General features: G+C 37.6%; 1 protein-coding gene across 2 annotated transcripts in view; it reads left to right on the plus strand.

Moving 5' to 3' along the window:
- The window catches only part of PCCA (propionyl-CoA carboxylase subunit alpha), a 488,979-nt gene that overhangs the window by 2,236 nt on the left and 468,735 nt on the right, over positions 1-18,008 (plus strand). For both annotated transcript variants that reach the window (XM_028526281.1, XM_028526274.2), the window contains exons 2-4: positions 7,910-7,987; positions 11,884-11,931; positions 12,047-12,115. Coding sequence is in view for 1 of the 2 variants with exons in the window: in XM_028526274.2 (XP_028382075.1) it covers positions 7,910-7,987; positions 11,884-11,931; positions 12,047-12,115 (195 nt within the window). In the remaining variant the exon portion in view is untranslated. The remainder of the gene's footprint in view (positions 1-7,909; positions 7,988-11,883; positions 11,932-12,046; positions 12,116-18,008) is intronic.

Here is an 18,008-nt window from a genome sequence, read left to right on the forward strand (position 1 = left end):
GTTAGGTTTGGTGTTTATCTTATAGCAATGGGAAGCCATGTAACATATTTGAGATTGGAGAAGCTAAGAGAGAGGAAAGTTGTTACTGTACTTACTGCTATACACTTGTTATGCATTTACAGTAGGACACAGGTGGCAAACACAAGGCCTGTGGTCCGAATCTGGCTCTCCACCTTGTTTTATCTGGCCTGGCACTTTGTTTCTACCTGTGGCAGCACTGAGCTCTTGTTGAACTGTTAAGGAGTAGTTACATTTATACATGTCCTAAAATTACATTTGGCCCTTTGAAGGCAACCACGAGTCTGATGTGGCCCCTGGTGAAAATGACTTTGACACCCCTGCTGTAGGATATCTAAGCTTTGATTTCTTACCCTGTTTCTCCCTTTCAGTGTGTTGCCAGAGACTGCATCTTGTCTATTTCTCTGTGCTCAGCTTGACACAATTAGTGTAGCTGAATGTGTGACAATACTGACTAGAGTAGGGAGTTACTTTTACCAGTAAAGAATTCCTCCTGGGGGTGGGGACAATCTCAGAAGTTCACTATTGCATTAGGGGAAATTGAGTTGCTACTTAGTTTCTCTCCATGCTTCTCATATGTGAACTTGAAATATGCCCCACAGAGTCTATGTTTGAAGCAGAACTTTTTGAAGATTTTATGCCTCCCATCTGTCCCTCCACCTCTGCAAGCCATTTGGTTGGTTATTGTAGAAAGCAACTGTTAACTCTAGACTTTAGTCTAGAGAATTCTAACCATTCTTTTAGCCAGTTGGCAGAATTGGCTTGCTTCTAGGGTATATGCAGCATTTATTATATATATATATGTATATACATATATAGATATTTACTTATTATCTTCACCCAAGGATATGTTTATTGATTTTTAGAGAGAAAGACAGAGTGAGAGGGGAGGAGAGAGAGAGAGAGAGAGAGAGAGGGAGAGAGAGAAATATCGAGGTGAGAGAGAAACATCAATTCATTGCCTCCCATATGTGCACAGACCAGGGATCGAATTGGCAATCTAGGTATGTGCCCAGACCAGGAACTAAACCTGCAAACCATTTTTTGTGTGTGTGTGTACATGAAGACACTCCAACTAACTGAGGGACCCAGACAGGGTTGTAGAGTTCACAATTTAGTCTTATTTGTTTCTGTATCAGCATTTACAAAACATTCTATTTAAACACTCAATTTTTTCTTCTGTCTACATTTTTCAGTACACACAGAATGTTGGATTTTCAGTAATTGCTAGAGTTTACTGAACTTTTACCTTGGTGAGATCAATTTACGGCTCCTTCAACTCACAGTTTTGGGGATAGTTTCTTCAAAGCAGAGTGCATCTTGATAAGGAGTTAACCTGTTAACAGAATTGCTTTAGTATATTTACTTGAATGCTTCTGTGGGTGTGGTAAGAGCAACAGTAGTATTTTGCAGAACGAGTGTTCGAATTATTCGTTAAGATAATTGCTACTGAGGACTTTGGGCTAAGATGGAGGCATAGGTAGACATACTGTGTCTCCTTACTCAAGCAAAAGAAGGACAACAACAAATTAAAAAACAAAAAAACAATCAGAACTGCCAGGAAATCAAACTGTATGAAAGTCCGACAACCAAAGAGTTAAAGAAGAAACACTCATTCAGACAGGTAGGAGGAGTGGAGATGGGCAGCGGGGTGGAGAGGACTCACAGCAAGGTGGGGCTGGAAGACTGGAACAGGCAAGGAGGTGGCCGGCGGACAGGGTGGTCCCACATTTACATCCAGATAAACCAGGTGGAGAACTGGGCAGCGAGATAGACTGTGTAACCCAGGGTTCTAGTGCCAGAAAATAAAGCCTCAAAAACTCTGACTGAAAAAACCTGTGGGGTTGAGGCAGAGGGAGAGACTCCCAGCCTCATAGGAGAGTTCATTGGAAAGACCCACAGGGCCTTAGAATGCACACAAACCCACCCACCTGGGAATCAGCACCAGAAGGGCCCAATTTGATTGTGGGTAGCAGTGGAAGTGACTGAAAGCTGGCAGAGAGCTAAACAAGCAACAGTGTTCCTTTTTGGACCCCTCCCCCACATACAGCATCAGCAACATGGGTTGCCCTGCTCTGGTGAACACCTAAGGCTCTGCCCCTCACTACATAACAGACCTGCTGAGACAAAAAAAAATGGCCCAAATGAAAGAACAGATCAAAATTCCAGAAAAAAATACAACTAAGCAATGAAGAGATAGCCAACATATGAGGTTCACAGTTCAAAACACTGGTAATCAGGGTGCTCACAGAATTGGTTGAATATGGTTGCAAATTAGAGGAAAAAATGAAGGCAATGAAAACTGAAATAAAGGAAAATGTACAGGGAGCCAACAGTGATGGGAAGGAAACCAGGACTCAAATCAATGGTGTGGACCAGGAGGAAGAAAGAAACAAACATTCAACCAGAAAAGAATGAAGAAACAAGAAGCCAAAAAAATGAGGAGAGCTTAGGAACTTCCAGGAACAACTTTAAACGTTCCAACATCCGAATCATAGGGGTGCCAGAAGGAGAAGAGGAAGAGCAAGAAATTGAAAACTTATTTGAAAAAAAATGAGGAAGGGGAACTTCCCCAACCTGGCAAAGGAAACAGACTTTCAGGAAGTCCAGGAAGTCCAGAGAGTCCCAAAGATGTTGGACCTGAGGTGGAACACACCAAGGTTCCCCATAATTACATTACCCAAGATGAAAGATAAGGAGAGAATCTTAAAAGCAGCAAGAGAAAAGGAGACAGTTATCTACAAAGGAGTTCCCATCTGACTGTCAGCTGATTTCTCAAAAGAGACCTTGTAGGCAAGAAGGAGCTGGAAAGAAGTATTCCAAGTCATCAAAGGCAAGAACCTACATCCAAGATTCTTCTGTCCACCAAAACTATCATTTAGAATGGAAGGTCAGATAAAGTGCTTCCCACATAAGGTCAAGTTCAAGGAGTTCATCATCACCCAGCCCTTATGATGTGAAATTTTAAAGGGACTTATCTAAGAAAGAGATAAAAAATACAAACAGTAAAATAACAACAAACTCACAGACATCAACAACGGAACCTAAGAAAAAACTAAATAAAAAACGAACTAAGCAAACGACCAGAACAGGAACAAATTCACAGAAATGGAGATCTCATGGAGGGTTATCAGCGGGGGAAGGAAAGGGGGTGTTAGGGGAAAAGGTACAGGGAATAGGAAGCATCAATGGTAGGTACAAAAAGGACAGTGGGAGGTTAAGAACAGTATGGGAAATGGAGAAGCCAAAGAACTTATATGTAAGACCCATGGGCATGAACTAAAGGCGGGGAATGATGGTGGGAGGGGGTGTGCAGAGTGGAGGGGAATAAAGGGGGGCAAGTGGGAAAATGGGACAACTGTGCTAGTATAATCAAGAAAATATGTTTTAAGAAAAGATAATTGCTACTGAATTTATCAGTTTGGGTTGTCACGTGAGGTCATGTCTAGAATGTGAAAGTAGGTGTATCTTAGTTTAGAAAAGGATATTCATCTCCCTGTTTGCAATGGCTGGAAGGCATGCATCCTATTTGGTCAGAAGGTGTACATTCAGCCTCCTCTTTTTGGTTAGCAATTATTGTATGCTTACTGTAATATATACAGAACTGTGATAGGCATTTTACACATTTTCATTTAATCCTTATAGTAGCCTATATCCTAGATAAGTACTGTTATCATTCCCAGTTTATGTATGAGGAAATTTCCTTTATATTAAACAAATGTTAGAGCCAACATTCAAACCCAAGTCAGAATCTGTCTGAGTCTAGACCAGATCTCTTAATTCATATAGTATTCCTTTAATGCTCACTTCCAAATGGTCTGGTATAATTTTAAGAAAGAAGGACATTTTTCCTGTACAATTGGATTTAGTTTGTGTAATACCTTACATTTCCTTGGTACTTCACAGTTTACGAAGGATCATTTGATCTTTTTAACAACTGTAGGGAAGCAGGGGAGGTGTAGGAAAGCAGATGGAGTCTAGAGAAATTATTTACTCAATGTTGCATAGCTATAAAGCAGTGGAGCAAAGAGTTGATCCAGATCTTGTGACTCTGAAGGTCATGCTACTTCCCATGTGTTGGCAGGCATTTCTTTTCTAATTGTGGAAAATGTGGGAAATCTTTATTCTTGCAGGAGAAAACAATGCAGCATGCTATGGGGAAGTCATTCTGTATATGCTGACCCTTCTTTCTCCTTTTGGTTGTGACAGGCTATATAGTCTTTATAAATAAATAGAGTTCATTAAAGTTTTTCCTCAAACTACTGTTTCTTGGAAGTATTTTAAAAGAATTTTGGACTGGGCATATAGCCAGTTTCTTACATGCTCAACAAAAACAATAAACACTGAAATTCTGTGTATAAGTCCAAATTAGCAGATTTCTGCTAACTTGTCCCATGCATAAAAAAATTGTTATAGCTCTACAAAATTGTCTGATTTTTGAACTGTGTTCCTTATAACTTTGAATTTCCATGAAAGTGCAATAGGAGTAAACAGGAACAAGGAACTTTTATGGGCCAACTACAAACCAGTTCAGGCTCACTGTGGGAAAGTCCCAAACCCTTGTTTCTCCATAGTTGTTGTGCTGTTACAGTTTTGTCTGCTTATACCATTTCTACTTCTAGTTACTTGGCTAACCAGGGGTGTCCATGTTTTATAAAATTTGGGGCCACATTATCACAAATTCATATGTGTACAAACTCTATGTTTTCTTTTTTGATAACGGTGGTAAAATATGGTAGTTTGTTAGATCTTCAGAACCAAGTATTTTTAAATACTAATAAAAAGATCCAAGAAAACAAGTTTTGAGCAATTAGGTATAATGTTAAATCATGTACATTTTGGCCAGTTGTAACTTATTATGGAGTTGATTTAGTTTTAAGAAGTTTGTGGTACAGATGTTATATGTTATTCATAGTTTTTCTGAAAGTAAATACATAGAGTCAGCGGACCCAAACATTTCTTAGAGCTTGGCCACTTAGATATTTCTGAGTATTTCTGCCAATAGAAACCGTCTCCTGTTAGGCCAAATTTAGCTTAGCCCATTCTTCATGGGTTCATCTTAATGAGATAGAGTCCTGAGGTTTTTATCCTAGAAACTAATGTATAACACATATTTATTAGACCCTATGTACAGTTGTCCCTTGAGCAACGTGGGTTTGAACTCTGTGGGTCCACTTATACTCAGATTATTTTCAAGTTGGCCCTCAGATTATTATTATTTCACAGTTGGCCCTTTGTACAGGGGTTTTGAGTCCGAATAGTCAACCAACTGCAGCTGGGAAACAGTATTTTTGTATTCCCAACCACAGATGGAAAACATCTGAGGTAGGTAGGCTGTCTGGATGCCAAGCACAGACTCTAGAGTCAAAAGTCAACCATGGATCTTTGACTGTGTAGGCATGGGTGTCCTTAATCTCCACGTTGTTGAATGGTTAACTGTAATTAGTATTATTTTCACCAGGTAGCTTTGGGTGTTTATTGGTTTGTTACCCTCAGAGTAATTGAGCAGTAGGTGAGATCTGTGTCACCATTTTCTTGGTCCAAATGTTGAGATTGGAATAACTGCATCCTTCAGTTGTCAAATGCTTGCTCATGTTAAATATCCCTGTACTAAGCTTTTGTTTTTTGAGTAAGTGATTTTGGTTAGTAATGGACCTTAGAGAAAAGTAATCTCATCTTGAATTTTTTAGCAGAGAGTAAAGGGGTTAAAGTAGTTTGCTCAAATCATTGAAATTGTGTCAAGCTCAGCTAGGATTAGAAGTGAGGTTCTTGACTTTTTCTCCCACACTTCTTTCCCAGGTGGTATGCTGCTGCTTTTCTAAGTGTTCTCTTCCCCAGAGGTAAAACATCACTGTTAATTCTCACTCTCCAAAGCTAATTAAAATACCTAAAATGTTTATCTCATATTGTGTTTTGTCTCTGGAAGACTTACATTTCATTTTTGCCACCAGGAATCAGTTATACCCTTTATTTGTTAAAGATTAAATACACATGTATGGTTTTTTTTAAAAAGATTTTATTTATTTATCTTTAGAGAAAGGGGAAGGGAAGGAGAAAGGAGGGAAGAGAAACATTGATGTGTGAGAGATTCATCTGTCGGTTACCTCTCAAATGCCCCCAACTGGAGACCTGACCTGCAACCCAAGCATGTGCCCTCACTGGGAATCAATCTGACAACCACTTGGTTTGCAGGTCAGCACTCAATCCATGTAGCCACATCAGCCAGGGCTGATTTTTGCCTTTTGACATGTTCCTGCAACAGACCATTATGTACCTTACAGTATTAGTGAGAATTTGTAAAAGTGTAAACTATTTTGTGTTTCATTATATAAAATTGATAGGAAGCTGGTATGCTATTTACTTTCTTGTGTAAATATCCTAGTATTACCTTGCAGCAGAATAAATGTGAGAAATTCCCAGAGATATCGCTTTTCATTCCTCAAGTTTATTTTCTGCATTGGAAGAGGCTGTAAACACAAGACATGATTTTTAGGGAAAGGAGTGTCCTTCAGCCTATTAAATTTGATGTAAGAGAAAAGTTGCTGAATTATAACTCTTATGCTAAAGGCAATGAAAGACTGAATTTTTATATGAACACAGAGGAAGTGGTGAGACCCTCTTGATAAATTATTGTTTTTTCACCCCAATCATGCCTTTACATAGACATTAGTGTTACAGTGGGAGGTGCCACAATTTTTATTATCTCAAAATAAAAAATTTCACAATGCTTTTAACAGGCCTATGCTTATATCTTGTAACCATTATAGCCTAGCCCAATGACTTTTGAAAAATTAAAATTCTCCAGACTCAGTTTTCTCATTTTTTAAATTGAGGCTAACACTCTTGAATTTATGAGGGTGCTTGGAGGAATAGGACAGTAAGTTTTGGTCTTTAAAAGGGACACAATGTGGTGGTGGGGAAGGGGGTTGTAAGGGGACTAAATGGTAATAAAACTACAATACAAAAATAAAAGAGACACAATAATAAAGTCAATTTTTTTCTCATTTTCAGTCCATTTTCTTCACTAGTCTTTTACTTGTGGTATAGTCTTTATTTTGTAAAGTGTATCTTTAGTATTTATTACTTTCACTTTTGTATAGAGATTACATTTTGGAATTTGGAATTTGGTGACTGATACTTTGCAACATAATTGTATAAATCTTTGGGTTCATTTTAAAATGTTATAAAAACATTTTACTTTTTATTTGACTTCTTACCCTTTTAGAAAGTTTATATCTTTGCTCCCTCCCTCCCTCCTTCCTTTTTGGGTCTAGCTCTATCAGTGGCTATTGGGTAAATTGCTTTCTTAAACCTGGCCTATAACTTTTATTAGTAGTTATCCTTAATGTTTTAAGTCCTTAAAAATGTTTTCTGCCCATAAACATTTACAAATAATGAATTAGAAGTAAACTTGACTATTAGATAACCTTTTCACTTTTTAAAAAAGATTTTATTTATTTTTAGAGAAAGATGAAGGGAGGGACAAGGAAAGGGGGAGAAACTTTGATGTGAGAGAGAAACATCGATCAGTTGCCTCTCATACATGAGCCCACAACTGGGAATTGAACCAGTGGTCTCTTGCTTTGTAGGACAATGCTCCAACCAACTGAACAACACTGGTCAGGCCCCTTTCTATACATTTTATTTGATCCACTGACTCTTAAACTTTTCTGGAGATTGTTTTGATGCCTTTGTTTCTCTTGTGTGCCAAGGGAATTTGTCTGTAGTTATGATTTACCTTTCATAGTTATGACATATTGCTTAGAATGATCTATATAGCTTCTGGCTAATAAAACATATTAGCCAGAAGCATACTGCAAATATTACCCTGAAAAGGTATTTTTGAAGCCCATTCAAATATCTGTAATTTATTTCACTTTCTTTTTTGTAGCATGCTTCACACTATTCAAGACACCACTTAATGGTGACTCGTAGTCTCTGTTCAGCGGACTCTTATTCTAATGAAAAAGTAAGTATTCAAAAAATATTTTCTTTTTAAAAAAATCTTAATATATTTTATTGATTATGCTATTACAGTTGTCCTATTTTTTCTCCCTTTTATTCCTCTCCACAATGTACTCCCCCTCCCACCATCATTCCTTGCCTTTAGTTCATGTCCATGGGTCTTACATATAAGTTCTTTGGCTTTTCCATTTCCCATGCTGTTCTTAACCTTCCACTGTCTATTTTGTACCTACCATTGATGCTTCTTATTCCCTGTACCTTTTCCTCCAACTCCCCCCTCTCCCTCCCCTGCTGATAACCCTCCATGAGATCTCCATTTCTGTGAATTTGTTCCTGTTCTAGTTGTTTGCTTAGTTTTTGTTTTAGTTTTTTTTAGGTTCCATTGTTGATGTCTGTGAGTTTGTTGTCATTTTACAACCAAATTCAACCAATTCTGTGAGCAATCCTAATCACCAGTGTGTTGAACTGTGCATCTGATGGGTTGGCTATCTCTTTGTCCCTTAGCTGTATTTTTTCTGGAGCTTTGATCTGTTCTTTCGTTTGGACCACTTCTTTTTTTTGTCTTGACATGCCTGTTACTTAGTGAGGGGCAGAGCCTTAGGTGTTCACCTGGGCGGGGTAACCCACATGGCTGTGTTGTGATGCTGTATGTGGGGAAGGGGTCCGAGAGGGAACAATGGCTCTTGTTCCATTCTCTGCCGAGTTTCAGTATCTTCCTCCACTTCCTACAAGCAAATTGGGCACTTCTGGTGCTGACTCACATGGGAGGGTTTGTGCACATTCTGGGACCCTGTGGGTCTCTCCAACAAACTCTCCTGTGAGGCACGGAGTTTCTCCTGGCACCTCAACCCCCATAGGTGTTTTACAATCAGTGGTTTGAGACTTTGTTTCCCCACGCTGGGGCTCTGGGTTGTGCAGTCTGTCTAGCTCCCTAGTTGTTTCTCCCAGGTTATCTGCATGTGAATGTGGGTCCGCTCAGTCTATAAACCACTGTCTCACTGGGTCCACCAGCCGTGGCCTTGCCCACCCCGGTCCTCAGCCACCACCTTGCTGCAAGTTCTCTCCGCCTGGCTGCCCATCTCTGCTCCCGCTAGTTGTCTCGATGAATGTTTCTTCTTTAACTCCTTGGTTGTCAGACTTCCATATAGTTTAATATTCTGCCCGTTCTGGTTTTTTGTTTTTATTTTTTTATTTTTTTAAATATATTTTATTGATTATGCTATTACAGTTGTCCCACTTCCCCCCTTCATTCCCCTCCACCCTGCACACCCTCTCTCACTCACATTCCCCACTTTAGTTCATGTCCATGTGTCATAAGCTCTTTAGCTTCTACATTTTCCACACTATTCTTGCCCTCCCCCTGTCTATTTTCTACCTACCATCTATGCTACTTATTCTCTGTACCTTTTCCCCCTCACTCCTCCTCCCACTCCCCTGTTGCTAACCCTCCATGTGATTTCCATTTCTGTGATTCTGTTCCTGTTCTAGTTGTTTGATAAGTTTCTTTTTGTTTTTGTTTTAGGTATGGTTGTTAATAATTGTGAGTTTGCTGTCATTTTATTATTCATGTTTTTTTATCTTCTTTTTCTTAGGTAAATCCCTTTAACATTTCATATAATAAGGGCTTGGTGATGATGAACTCCTTTAACTTGACCTTATCTGAGAAGTACTTTATCTGCCCTTCCATGCTAAATGAAAGCTTTGCTGGATAGAGCAATCTTGGATGTAGGTCCTTCCCTTTCATGACTTGGAATACTTGTTTCCAGCCCCTTCTTGCCTGAAAGGTCTCTTTTGAGAAATCAGCTGAGAGTCTGATGGAAACTCCTTTGTAGGTTACTGTCTCCTTATCTCTTGCTGCTTCTAGGATTCTCTCTTTCATTTTTACCTTGACTAATGTAATTATGGTGTGCCTTGGTATGTTCCTTCTTGGGTCCACCTTCTTTGGGACTCTCTGAGCTTCCTGGACTTTCTGGAAGTCTGTTTCCTTTGCCAGAATGGGGAAGTTCTTTATTTGTTAAAATAAGTTTTCCACTGGCTGCTCTTCCCCTTCTACTTCTGGTACCCCTATAATTCGGATGTTGGAACATTTCAAGATGTCCTGGAGGTTCCTAAGCCTCTCCTCATTTTTTTGAATTCTTATTTCTTCATTCTTTTCTGGTTGTTTGTTTTTTTCTTCCTTCTGGTGCACTCCATTGATGTGAGACCCAGCCTTCATTCCATCACTATTGGTTCCCTGTGCATTTTTCTTCATTTCACTTATTGTAGCTTTCATTTTTTCATCTAATTTGTGACCAAAATCAACCAATACTGTGAGCATCCTGATCACCAGTGCTTTGAACTGTTCATCTGATAGGTTGGCTATCTCTTAGTCACTTAAAAGTAGTGCTTGTGAGGCTTGCAATTCTGTTTAAGCTATCTTTTTCCCCCCCTTTGGTCTGGTTGTGCCTGTCACGTATGCGGGGTGGAGACTTAGGTGTTCACCAGGGTGGGGCACCCCAGTTGCTGGGTTGTGACGTTGTTTGTGGGGGCGGGATCTGAGAGGGACCAATGGCCCTTGCTCCGCTGTTTGTGGGCCCTCAGTCCCTTCTGCTGCTCCCCCCAAGCAAACTGGGCACCTCTGGTGCCAGTTCCCATGTGGGTGGGCTTGTGCACACTGTGGGACCCTCCAAGGACCATCTCGTGTGAGGCTAGGAGTCCCTCCCTGCTCCTCAATCCCCATAGGTGTCCACAATCAGTGCCCCAAGGCTCTATTTTCCAGCATTGTGATCCTGGGTTATGCGCAGTGCCTTGCTCCACAATCGCTGCCTGGCTGGGTGTGCCATTTGCCATCTCTCGGCCAGGGTCTGCCAGCTGCTACTTGCGCATTCAGGGTCTGCCTGCTTCGGTCTTGCGTGCCCCGGATGCCTCACACACCTGGTCCCAATGCTCTCTGCTCTCTATGCCATGACCTGGGATCCACACCCAGCTGCCCATATGGGTCTGTATGAATGTGTCTATTTTCTTGGTTGTCCGACTTCCATTCAGATCAGTTTTCTGTCAGTTTTGGTTGTTATTCTGTTTCTAAATTGTTGTTGTCTCTATCTTGGTTGTGTGAGGAGGCACAGTGTGTCTACCTATGCCCCCATCTTGGCTGGAAGTCTGTTTTTTGTTTTTAAATTTTTGTTGTCCTTCTTTTGATTGTTCGAGGAGGCACAGTGTGTCTATCTATGCCTCCATCTTGGCCAGAAGTCCCAGAGATTGACTTCTTAAGGTCAAATAGGTCATTAGTGGCAAAACTGGGCTTAGAATTTAGAAATGGAACTACAGAATGGAACTACACTTTCTATTATGTAGCCTCGGCTGCTTCAAAATTTGATGGCTATTCAAACTTAACATTGTATTCAAATGGCATAACCCACTTAGTTTGGGAATCTTTGGATATAGGCATAATTTGTACCTGTTCTGAGTTATTAAAAATATTGTTTATTGCTCTGCCCTAACCCAGTAGAGGTGGTATATAAATGATACCCATCTTTGATAAACAACTCATAATACTTAGAGTTTCCCTGAATTTAGATAATAAATTGAGTCAATTGTCAAATAATTTTGTCTAAAGGCTTTTAGTGTCTTGAAATATCATTTGAAGATTATCTTTTGGCAAGAGAATTTATAAATATCTCCTTAGTTCACTTCTGAATTATTGAACCTAATCAATCGATGCTTTAACAGAATAATTATAGGGCCAGATCCTACCAGTTTGGTAGCAACCTGGTTGTAAATGAACATATATATAGTATTTAGTACTAATCTAGGACATAATGTTTATTAGGATCATATCCAGTGTTAACTGCAGAGGAACTTGGTGTTTTCTCATCCCAAAGTGAGAATAACATTTTTTTAATGCTTATTTTCTCTCTTTAGACTTTTGATAAAATTCTTGTTGCTAATAGAGGAGAAATTGCATGTCGGGTGAGTAGAATTTTAATCTTATTTTTCCGTTTTACTTGATGAATTTTATTATTATTATAATCCCTTTACACATGAATCATTATTAATAGATAACATTAATTATATTTTAAAATAGGTTATTAAAACTTGCAAGAAGATGGGCATTAAGACAGTTGCCATCCACAGTGATGTTGATGCTAGTTCTGTGAGTATATTTAAGCTTTATTTGAATCAGCACCTTATTTTGTTCAAATAAAAAAAAGAGAGAGAGATATAGTTTTTTTTCTCCCTTGGCCTGAAAAGGGTATACACACAATTAAAAGAAATCTACTTAATTATTCACTCTCTTTTTAAGCAAAAGGGGAGCATCATGTCTTCAATGTATGTCTTAACTATTTGTTTCAATGCTTAAAATACCTAGAAGAGCCCTGACTGGTGTGGATCACTGGATTGAGTGCTGGCCTGTGAACGAAAAGGTCACAGATTTGATTCCCAGTCAGGGCACATGCCTGGGTTGTAGACCACGTCCCCAGCTGGGGGTGAGTGAGAACAACTGATTGATATATCTCTTGCACATTGATGTTTCTCTTCCTCTCTTTCTCCCTCCTTTTCCCTCTCTCTAAAAATGAAATAAATAAAATCTTAAAAAAAAACTAGAAGAGAATTAAATTGCTAGACTGATTGCTGGTCACTAAGTAGATATAAGTAAAGCAGAAGAAAGTTAGAGTCAAAGATTAATGCAGTGTTTATACAATGCTGCCTTATGAGAACACATTCCTCATAGCATAGTTCCAGCATCACTAAGGGACTGCTGTAATTGTTGAACTTTCTTGAGTGCTTTACTGTGTTCAGCTGAAAGTCTGATAAATGAAAGATAGGCTAATGCTAATTGGATATGAACAAAAGAAGGTATAGCATAAAGCATTGAATGGTATATACTTTTATTGGGGATTTTTCAGTGCAGCAAGCTTTGTTTTTAAGCACCAATGAACTAAATAAGTAGAAAAAAATCCCATGGGAAAATAATGTAATATTATTGGAACTTTATCGAATGAAATGTAAGTAGTTGTATTTTAATGTAAGTTATTGTTTTTCATGCCTTCACACTACTTTTGAAGATGAAATCTATTGGTAATGTCAGCAGCTTTTATTGTATAGTAATTTAACACAAGAATTATTAATTTTGTGGTTTATTTTATGTGAAAGTATGTTCATTTTGCCTTATTGTAACTCTTACTTTTTAAAAAAACAAAATGGAAAGATGTATAAGCCACTCTAATTTTCCCCAAATAAAGGTTAATTTATCTAGTTTATTTGACAGGAACTTTAAAAATATTCAGATTTACATAAAAGAAATTAGATTAAGCAATTAAATAAACTTGCTTTGCATATGTAATTGATTTTTTAAAATATTGGTTTCTGTCTTCTTTACTAATTAGTTTTAACTGTGATAGTTTCAGTAGTAGTTTATATTCTTCACAGGATATTCATGGAATAATGATAAAATTGTTATTATTTAATCTGTTTTTTGATTAGTAAACTAAGGTATTTTATTAACAGCAAAATTCTCCAGGAAAGATGTTTGTGTCACCAGTAAGCTAGTTAATAGATTTAAAATTCACTCTTCTCATCCTGTGTTTATTTTCAAGGTATTAGCTCAGGAGGCATTTTTATTCATCGATAAATTGAGAGAGAAAAATGTTTGAATTGTGGAAAATTGCTGTTTTTATTTCAAGTCTGACAGTAGCCTTTCACTTACTATTTTTTTCATACCAAAATATAGTTAATTCTCTATGTTATGTTGTCATGGAGGTGACTGTTGGTATGGATACCAAACAAAATTATATTTTTATTTTTTCTATATATTTATATGTCAATGCTAATATTATAGAATAATCTACTTCTGTAAGTTTTGGCCCCAAATAGCATGACTAATTTTCCCCATTTTCACTTTTCTAGCTTTGTATTCTGAGGTAGACTGTTACTTTTCAGACTTGAAAAAACCAGTTTCAGAGGAGTTGGTCTAAGTTTTAAGTCTTTGTCATTTATATCCTTCCTAAAGCAGAGGGGGTAGTTTTATATTTTAAAGACCTTCAGCCACTTTTGTCTGAAAGTAGAAGTGACTATACCAGAGATTATAATACATAATTTAAGATAAGATTTGCCAGGACCCAAAACAGGAGCAGTGCATGCTCTGTCAAAACTTCCTCTTAATATGACCTATTTTAAGTCAGTTTCTGGAAGGATACTATTAAGAAAAGTAGGAGAATAATGTTGGTTAGAATGGTTAAAGTTTAATTTAAGCCTCAGCCACAGGGCTAAATCTGCTATTTGGTTTTTGTTTCAGTCTCAAGAAAGTAAAAAGGTGAATTCCTCCAACAGCATATTTTGCTTCCTTAACATGTAATCACAAAGGTTGCCGTTATATCTGATCAGCTTTACAATATTGGTAATAGGAACAAGGCATGCTATTGAGATGAATTGTTAATGTTTCAATGTTTGTTTTTTCAGGAAGTGAACATTTCAATGTAACTTGGAGTCAAAAACCTTATATACTTTTTATGTTAATTTTACAAATTAAAATGTAAATACTACTGCAGTGGGAAAATACTGCAACAGTTGATTCTAAATGCTATTAATTTTATTGAATTAGCTGTTAAAAACAGCTAATTTTTTAAAGAGTTAAGCAGGGGAAAAGACTGACAGTTACTACAACTATTAAGTGATAAGTCACACAAAAAAGAAAAGCCAAATAACTTGCAAACAATGTTTAATGGAAAAAAGTTGGCTTTTGATTATGCAGGTTTTTCTATTGGTTCCCTTCCCCCCCATCATGTTATTTAGAATTGTCTTTCAGTATTCTTGTCTCTTTGCTCTTACATGTAAATTTTAGGATCAGCTTGTCAAATTAGACACATACCCCCACCAATTTTTAGCTGCTATGAGCAAGGCTTCTATAAACAGTCTTGTGAAAGGTTTTTGTGAATATGTGCTTATATTTTTGGGGGTAAATATGGAGAAGTGGAGTTATTGGGTCATGTTATAAAATAGATGATGGCTGAGCAACCTTTTTTTGTTTGGATAATAGATATATTATCTGTCTGGATAGTAAATAAATTCAGAGAGACTTTACATATGGTCTCCTTTGCTTATTTTTTGTGTGCATATGTATGTTCACAACCTTTTAAAAATGTAAAAACTATTAGCTTGAGGGTTGTACAAACAGTCCTTAGATTGGATTTGGCCTATGAATCAGTGGTATTTTGTTGACCCTTGCCATAAACAAATGCTTAACTTTATGGGAAGCTGCCACAATTTTCTGACATGTTTGTGCAGTACAATACTCCCACTGTTAATGTATGAGTGTTCAGGTTGCTCAACATATTTGCCTATACTTGGTGATATCAGTCCTTTTGATTTTTACCATGCTAGTAGCTATTACATGTTATCTGATTGTGGCTTTTATTTAGATTCCCTGATGAATACTGATTTTGAGTATTTTTTCATGTTACTGACCATTCATTTATATTTTTTAAAAAAGATTTTATTTATTTATTTTTAGAGAGAGAGGAAGGTAGGGAGAAAGAGAGGGGAAGAAATATCAGTGTATGGTTGCCTCTCATGTGGCCTTCACTGGGGACCCGGTCTGGAACCCAAGCATGTGCCCCCTTGACTGGGAATCGAACTGGCGACCATTTGGTTCCCAATCTGTGCTCAATCCACTGAGCTACACCAGCCAGGGCTTCATTTATATTCTTAGGTATTTGTTCAACATCATGAAAACTTGAACAGTGGTACAATGAATACCTATATACCCGTAATGTGGATTTACCAATTATTAACATTTTAGCACATTTTTTATATTTCTATCCACATATATCTGTGTATAAACATTTTCTTTCTCTCTTTCCCTCCCTCCCTCCCTCCTTCCCTTCCTCCTTCCCTCTCTCCCTTTTCTCTCTTTCTTTCCTAAAGAATTTGCTAAATAACATTTCTATAAGTTTTCTAAATAACCTTTCTATAACTAAATAAATTACAGACACTGTGGTATTCTACCTCCGAATATTTCAGTATTCATTTCTGAGGGTTAAGGACATTCTCTTTAATATCTATAATACCTACCATAGCTAAGAAAATTACCAATTTTATAATGTAATCTAATACATAAGTCATGTTCAAATTTACTTAGTTGTCTCCAAATGTCTTTTATACAGTTCAGTCAAGGTTCATGAACTACACTTACTTATTATGGCTCATTAATCACTTAATTGAAAATGGTCCTGCCCTGGCTGGTGTAGCTCAGTGAATTGAGTGTGGGCTGCAAACCAAAGGTTTGCCAGTTCAATTTCCAGTCAGGGCACGTGCGTGCCTGGGTTGCAGGCCAGGTCCCCAGTGGGGGCCACATGAGAGACAACCATACATTGATGTTTCTCTAACTCTCTCCCTCCCTTCCCCTCTCTCTAAAAAGAAATAAATAAAATCTTTAAAAAATGCTCCTTTTACCCTTTCTCCTTTTTTTGTTTTATTTTCATGATGTTGATGTTTTGATGTCAAGCCAGTTGACTTACAGATATTCTGGATTTGTCTGATTTATTTCCTTATAAATATATTCAGAGTAAATATTTTTTGACACAAACACTTCATAAATGATGCTATTACTATACCATATCAAGAGGTCCATAATATTGGGTGCTTCTACTGGTTATGCTAAGCTTGATTACTTGGTTCAGATAGCTTTACCAGATCTCTCCATTGTAATGCTGTATTTCCCCCTCTTTTAAAATTAGTTTTTGGAGGTTAATCTTTGAATCCATGTGAACACTTTGTTTCCCGACAACCTCACATGTAATATTTTTAAATGCAATGATGAAAATTGCCTGACACATGATTATTTTGGCTGCATTTGTTGCCTTTGCTGTCCGTTTTGCTGTCAGTTGAAAAATCTGCTGGTCTACTTTCCTTTTTGAATCTCCTTTTTGTTTTTGTTTTTGTATATTGTTTTTCTTACGTATCTGAGTCCTTCTTTCATGTCTTATTTATTTTTAGTATACTTATTTTAAAGGTTCTATGATAATATTATTTCAAGTTTCTAGGTGTCTATTTTATTTCTGACTCTTTTTCACAGTGAATTGCTTGCTCATGTGTGTAGGTTTTGGCTTGTGACCTCATTTTTGCAATCTTATTGTTGAATTCCAACATGATTTAGGTTACAGATATGGCCATGTGGGTGGGTACTATGTTCGTTTTTACTGGGCTCTCCAGGATACCACTAATCTTGGACTAATTTTTGTATCAATATCTTGATATAAAGGTTGCTGAATTATGAGGATAGTGGAAAAAATCAAAATGAAAGTGCACACACATTCTTCTCTCTGAATAGGGCTGTGGTTTCTAATTTCCAGAGGAGACTTTTTTTTTTACTGTGAACTATAGCAGATAATGTTAAGGATTTGTCTTTTATCCACTTAGTTAAACGGATAATCCCACATCCCTCTGTTACAGAGGATGTAATCTTTAAGAACCGTGACCTTATGTAGGAGTTTTCCTTCTAATCTCCAACTCGTTTATGCCTCTTTCTCTGAGGGTTAAAATTCAGTTCTCATTGGGATCCCCATGGCTGCTCCCCAAGGTTAGTTGTAGTATTGGCTGTAGTGGATACTGTCTAGCTTTTGGCCAAAGCCATTCATTTAAAGGATGTTTGTTATATTTAATTCGGAATCTGAGGTGCTTCCAGAGAGGGTTTGCAGGTTAACTAGTTGTCTTATTGTTGGATTGTCTTAAAATAGTATGACATCTTTTTCTCTTTTGAGAAAGTTCTTTTACTTTCTTTGAGAAGTAAAGACTGATCTAGAAAAGTCTCCAAGTCAGTCTTTACCCAGGAAAACTGTTCACATATGTTGATGAGAAAGTACAGCTACATCTAAGTCAAGAGGCCAGAGTCAACAAGCAGTGAAGGTACTCCTGCGGGAAATGGTCAGGGCACGAGGGAGCAAAATGGGAGTTAAGGCTCTTATCAAGTCATGAATTATCTTTTACGTGTCATTCTCCAGGCCCTAATTATTCTTTTCAAAGATTGTAGGGGATGGCTTATGAAGGGA

This window comes from Phyllostomus discolor, chromosome 11 (assembly GCF_004126475.2).
Source record: "Phyllostomus discolor isolate MPI-MPIP mPhyDis1 chromosome 11, mPhyDis1.pri.v3, whole genome shotgun sequence".
In the NCBI taxonomy this organism is placed as follows: domain Eukaryota; kingdom Metazoa; phylum Chordata; class Mammalia; order Chiroptera; family Phyllostomidae; genus Phyllostomus; species Phyllostomus discolor.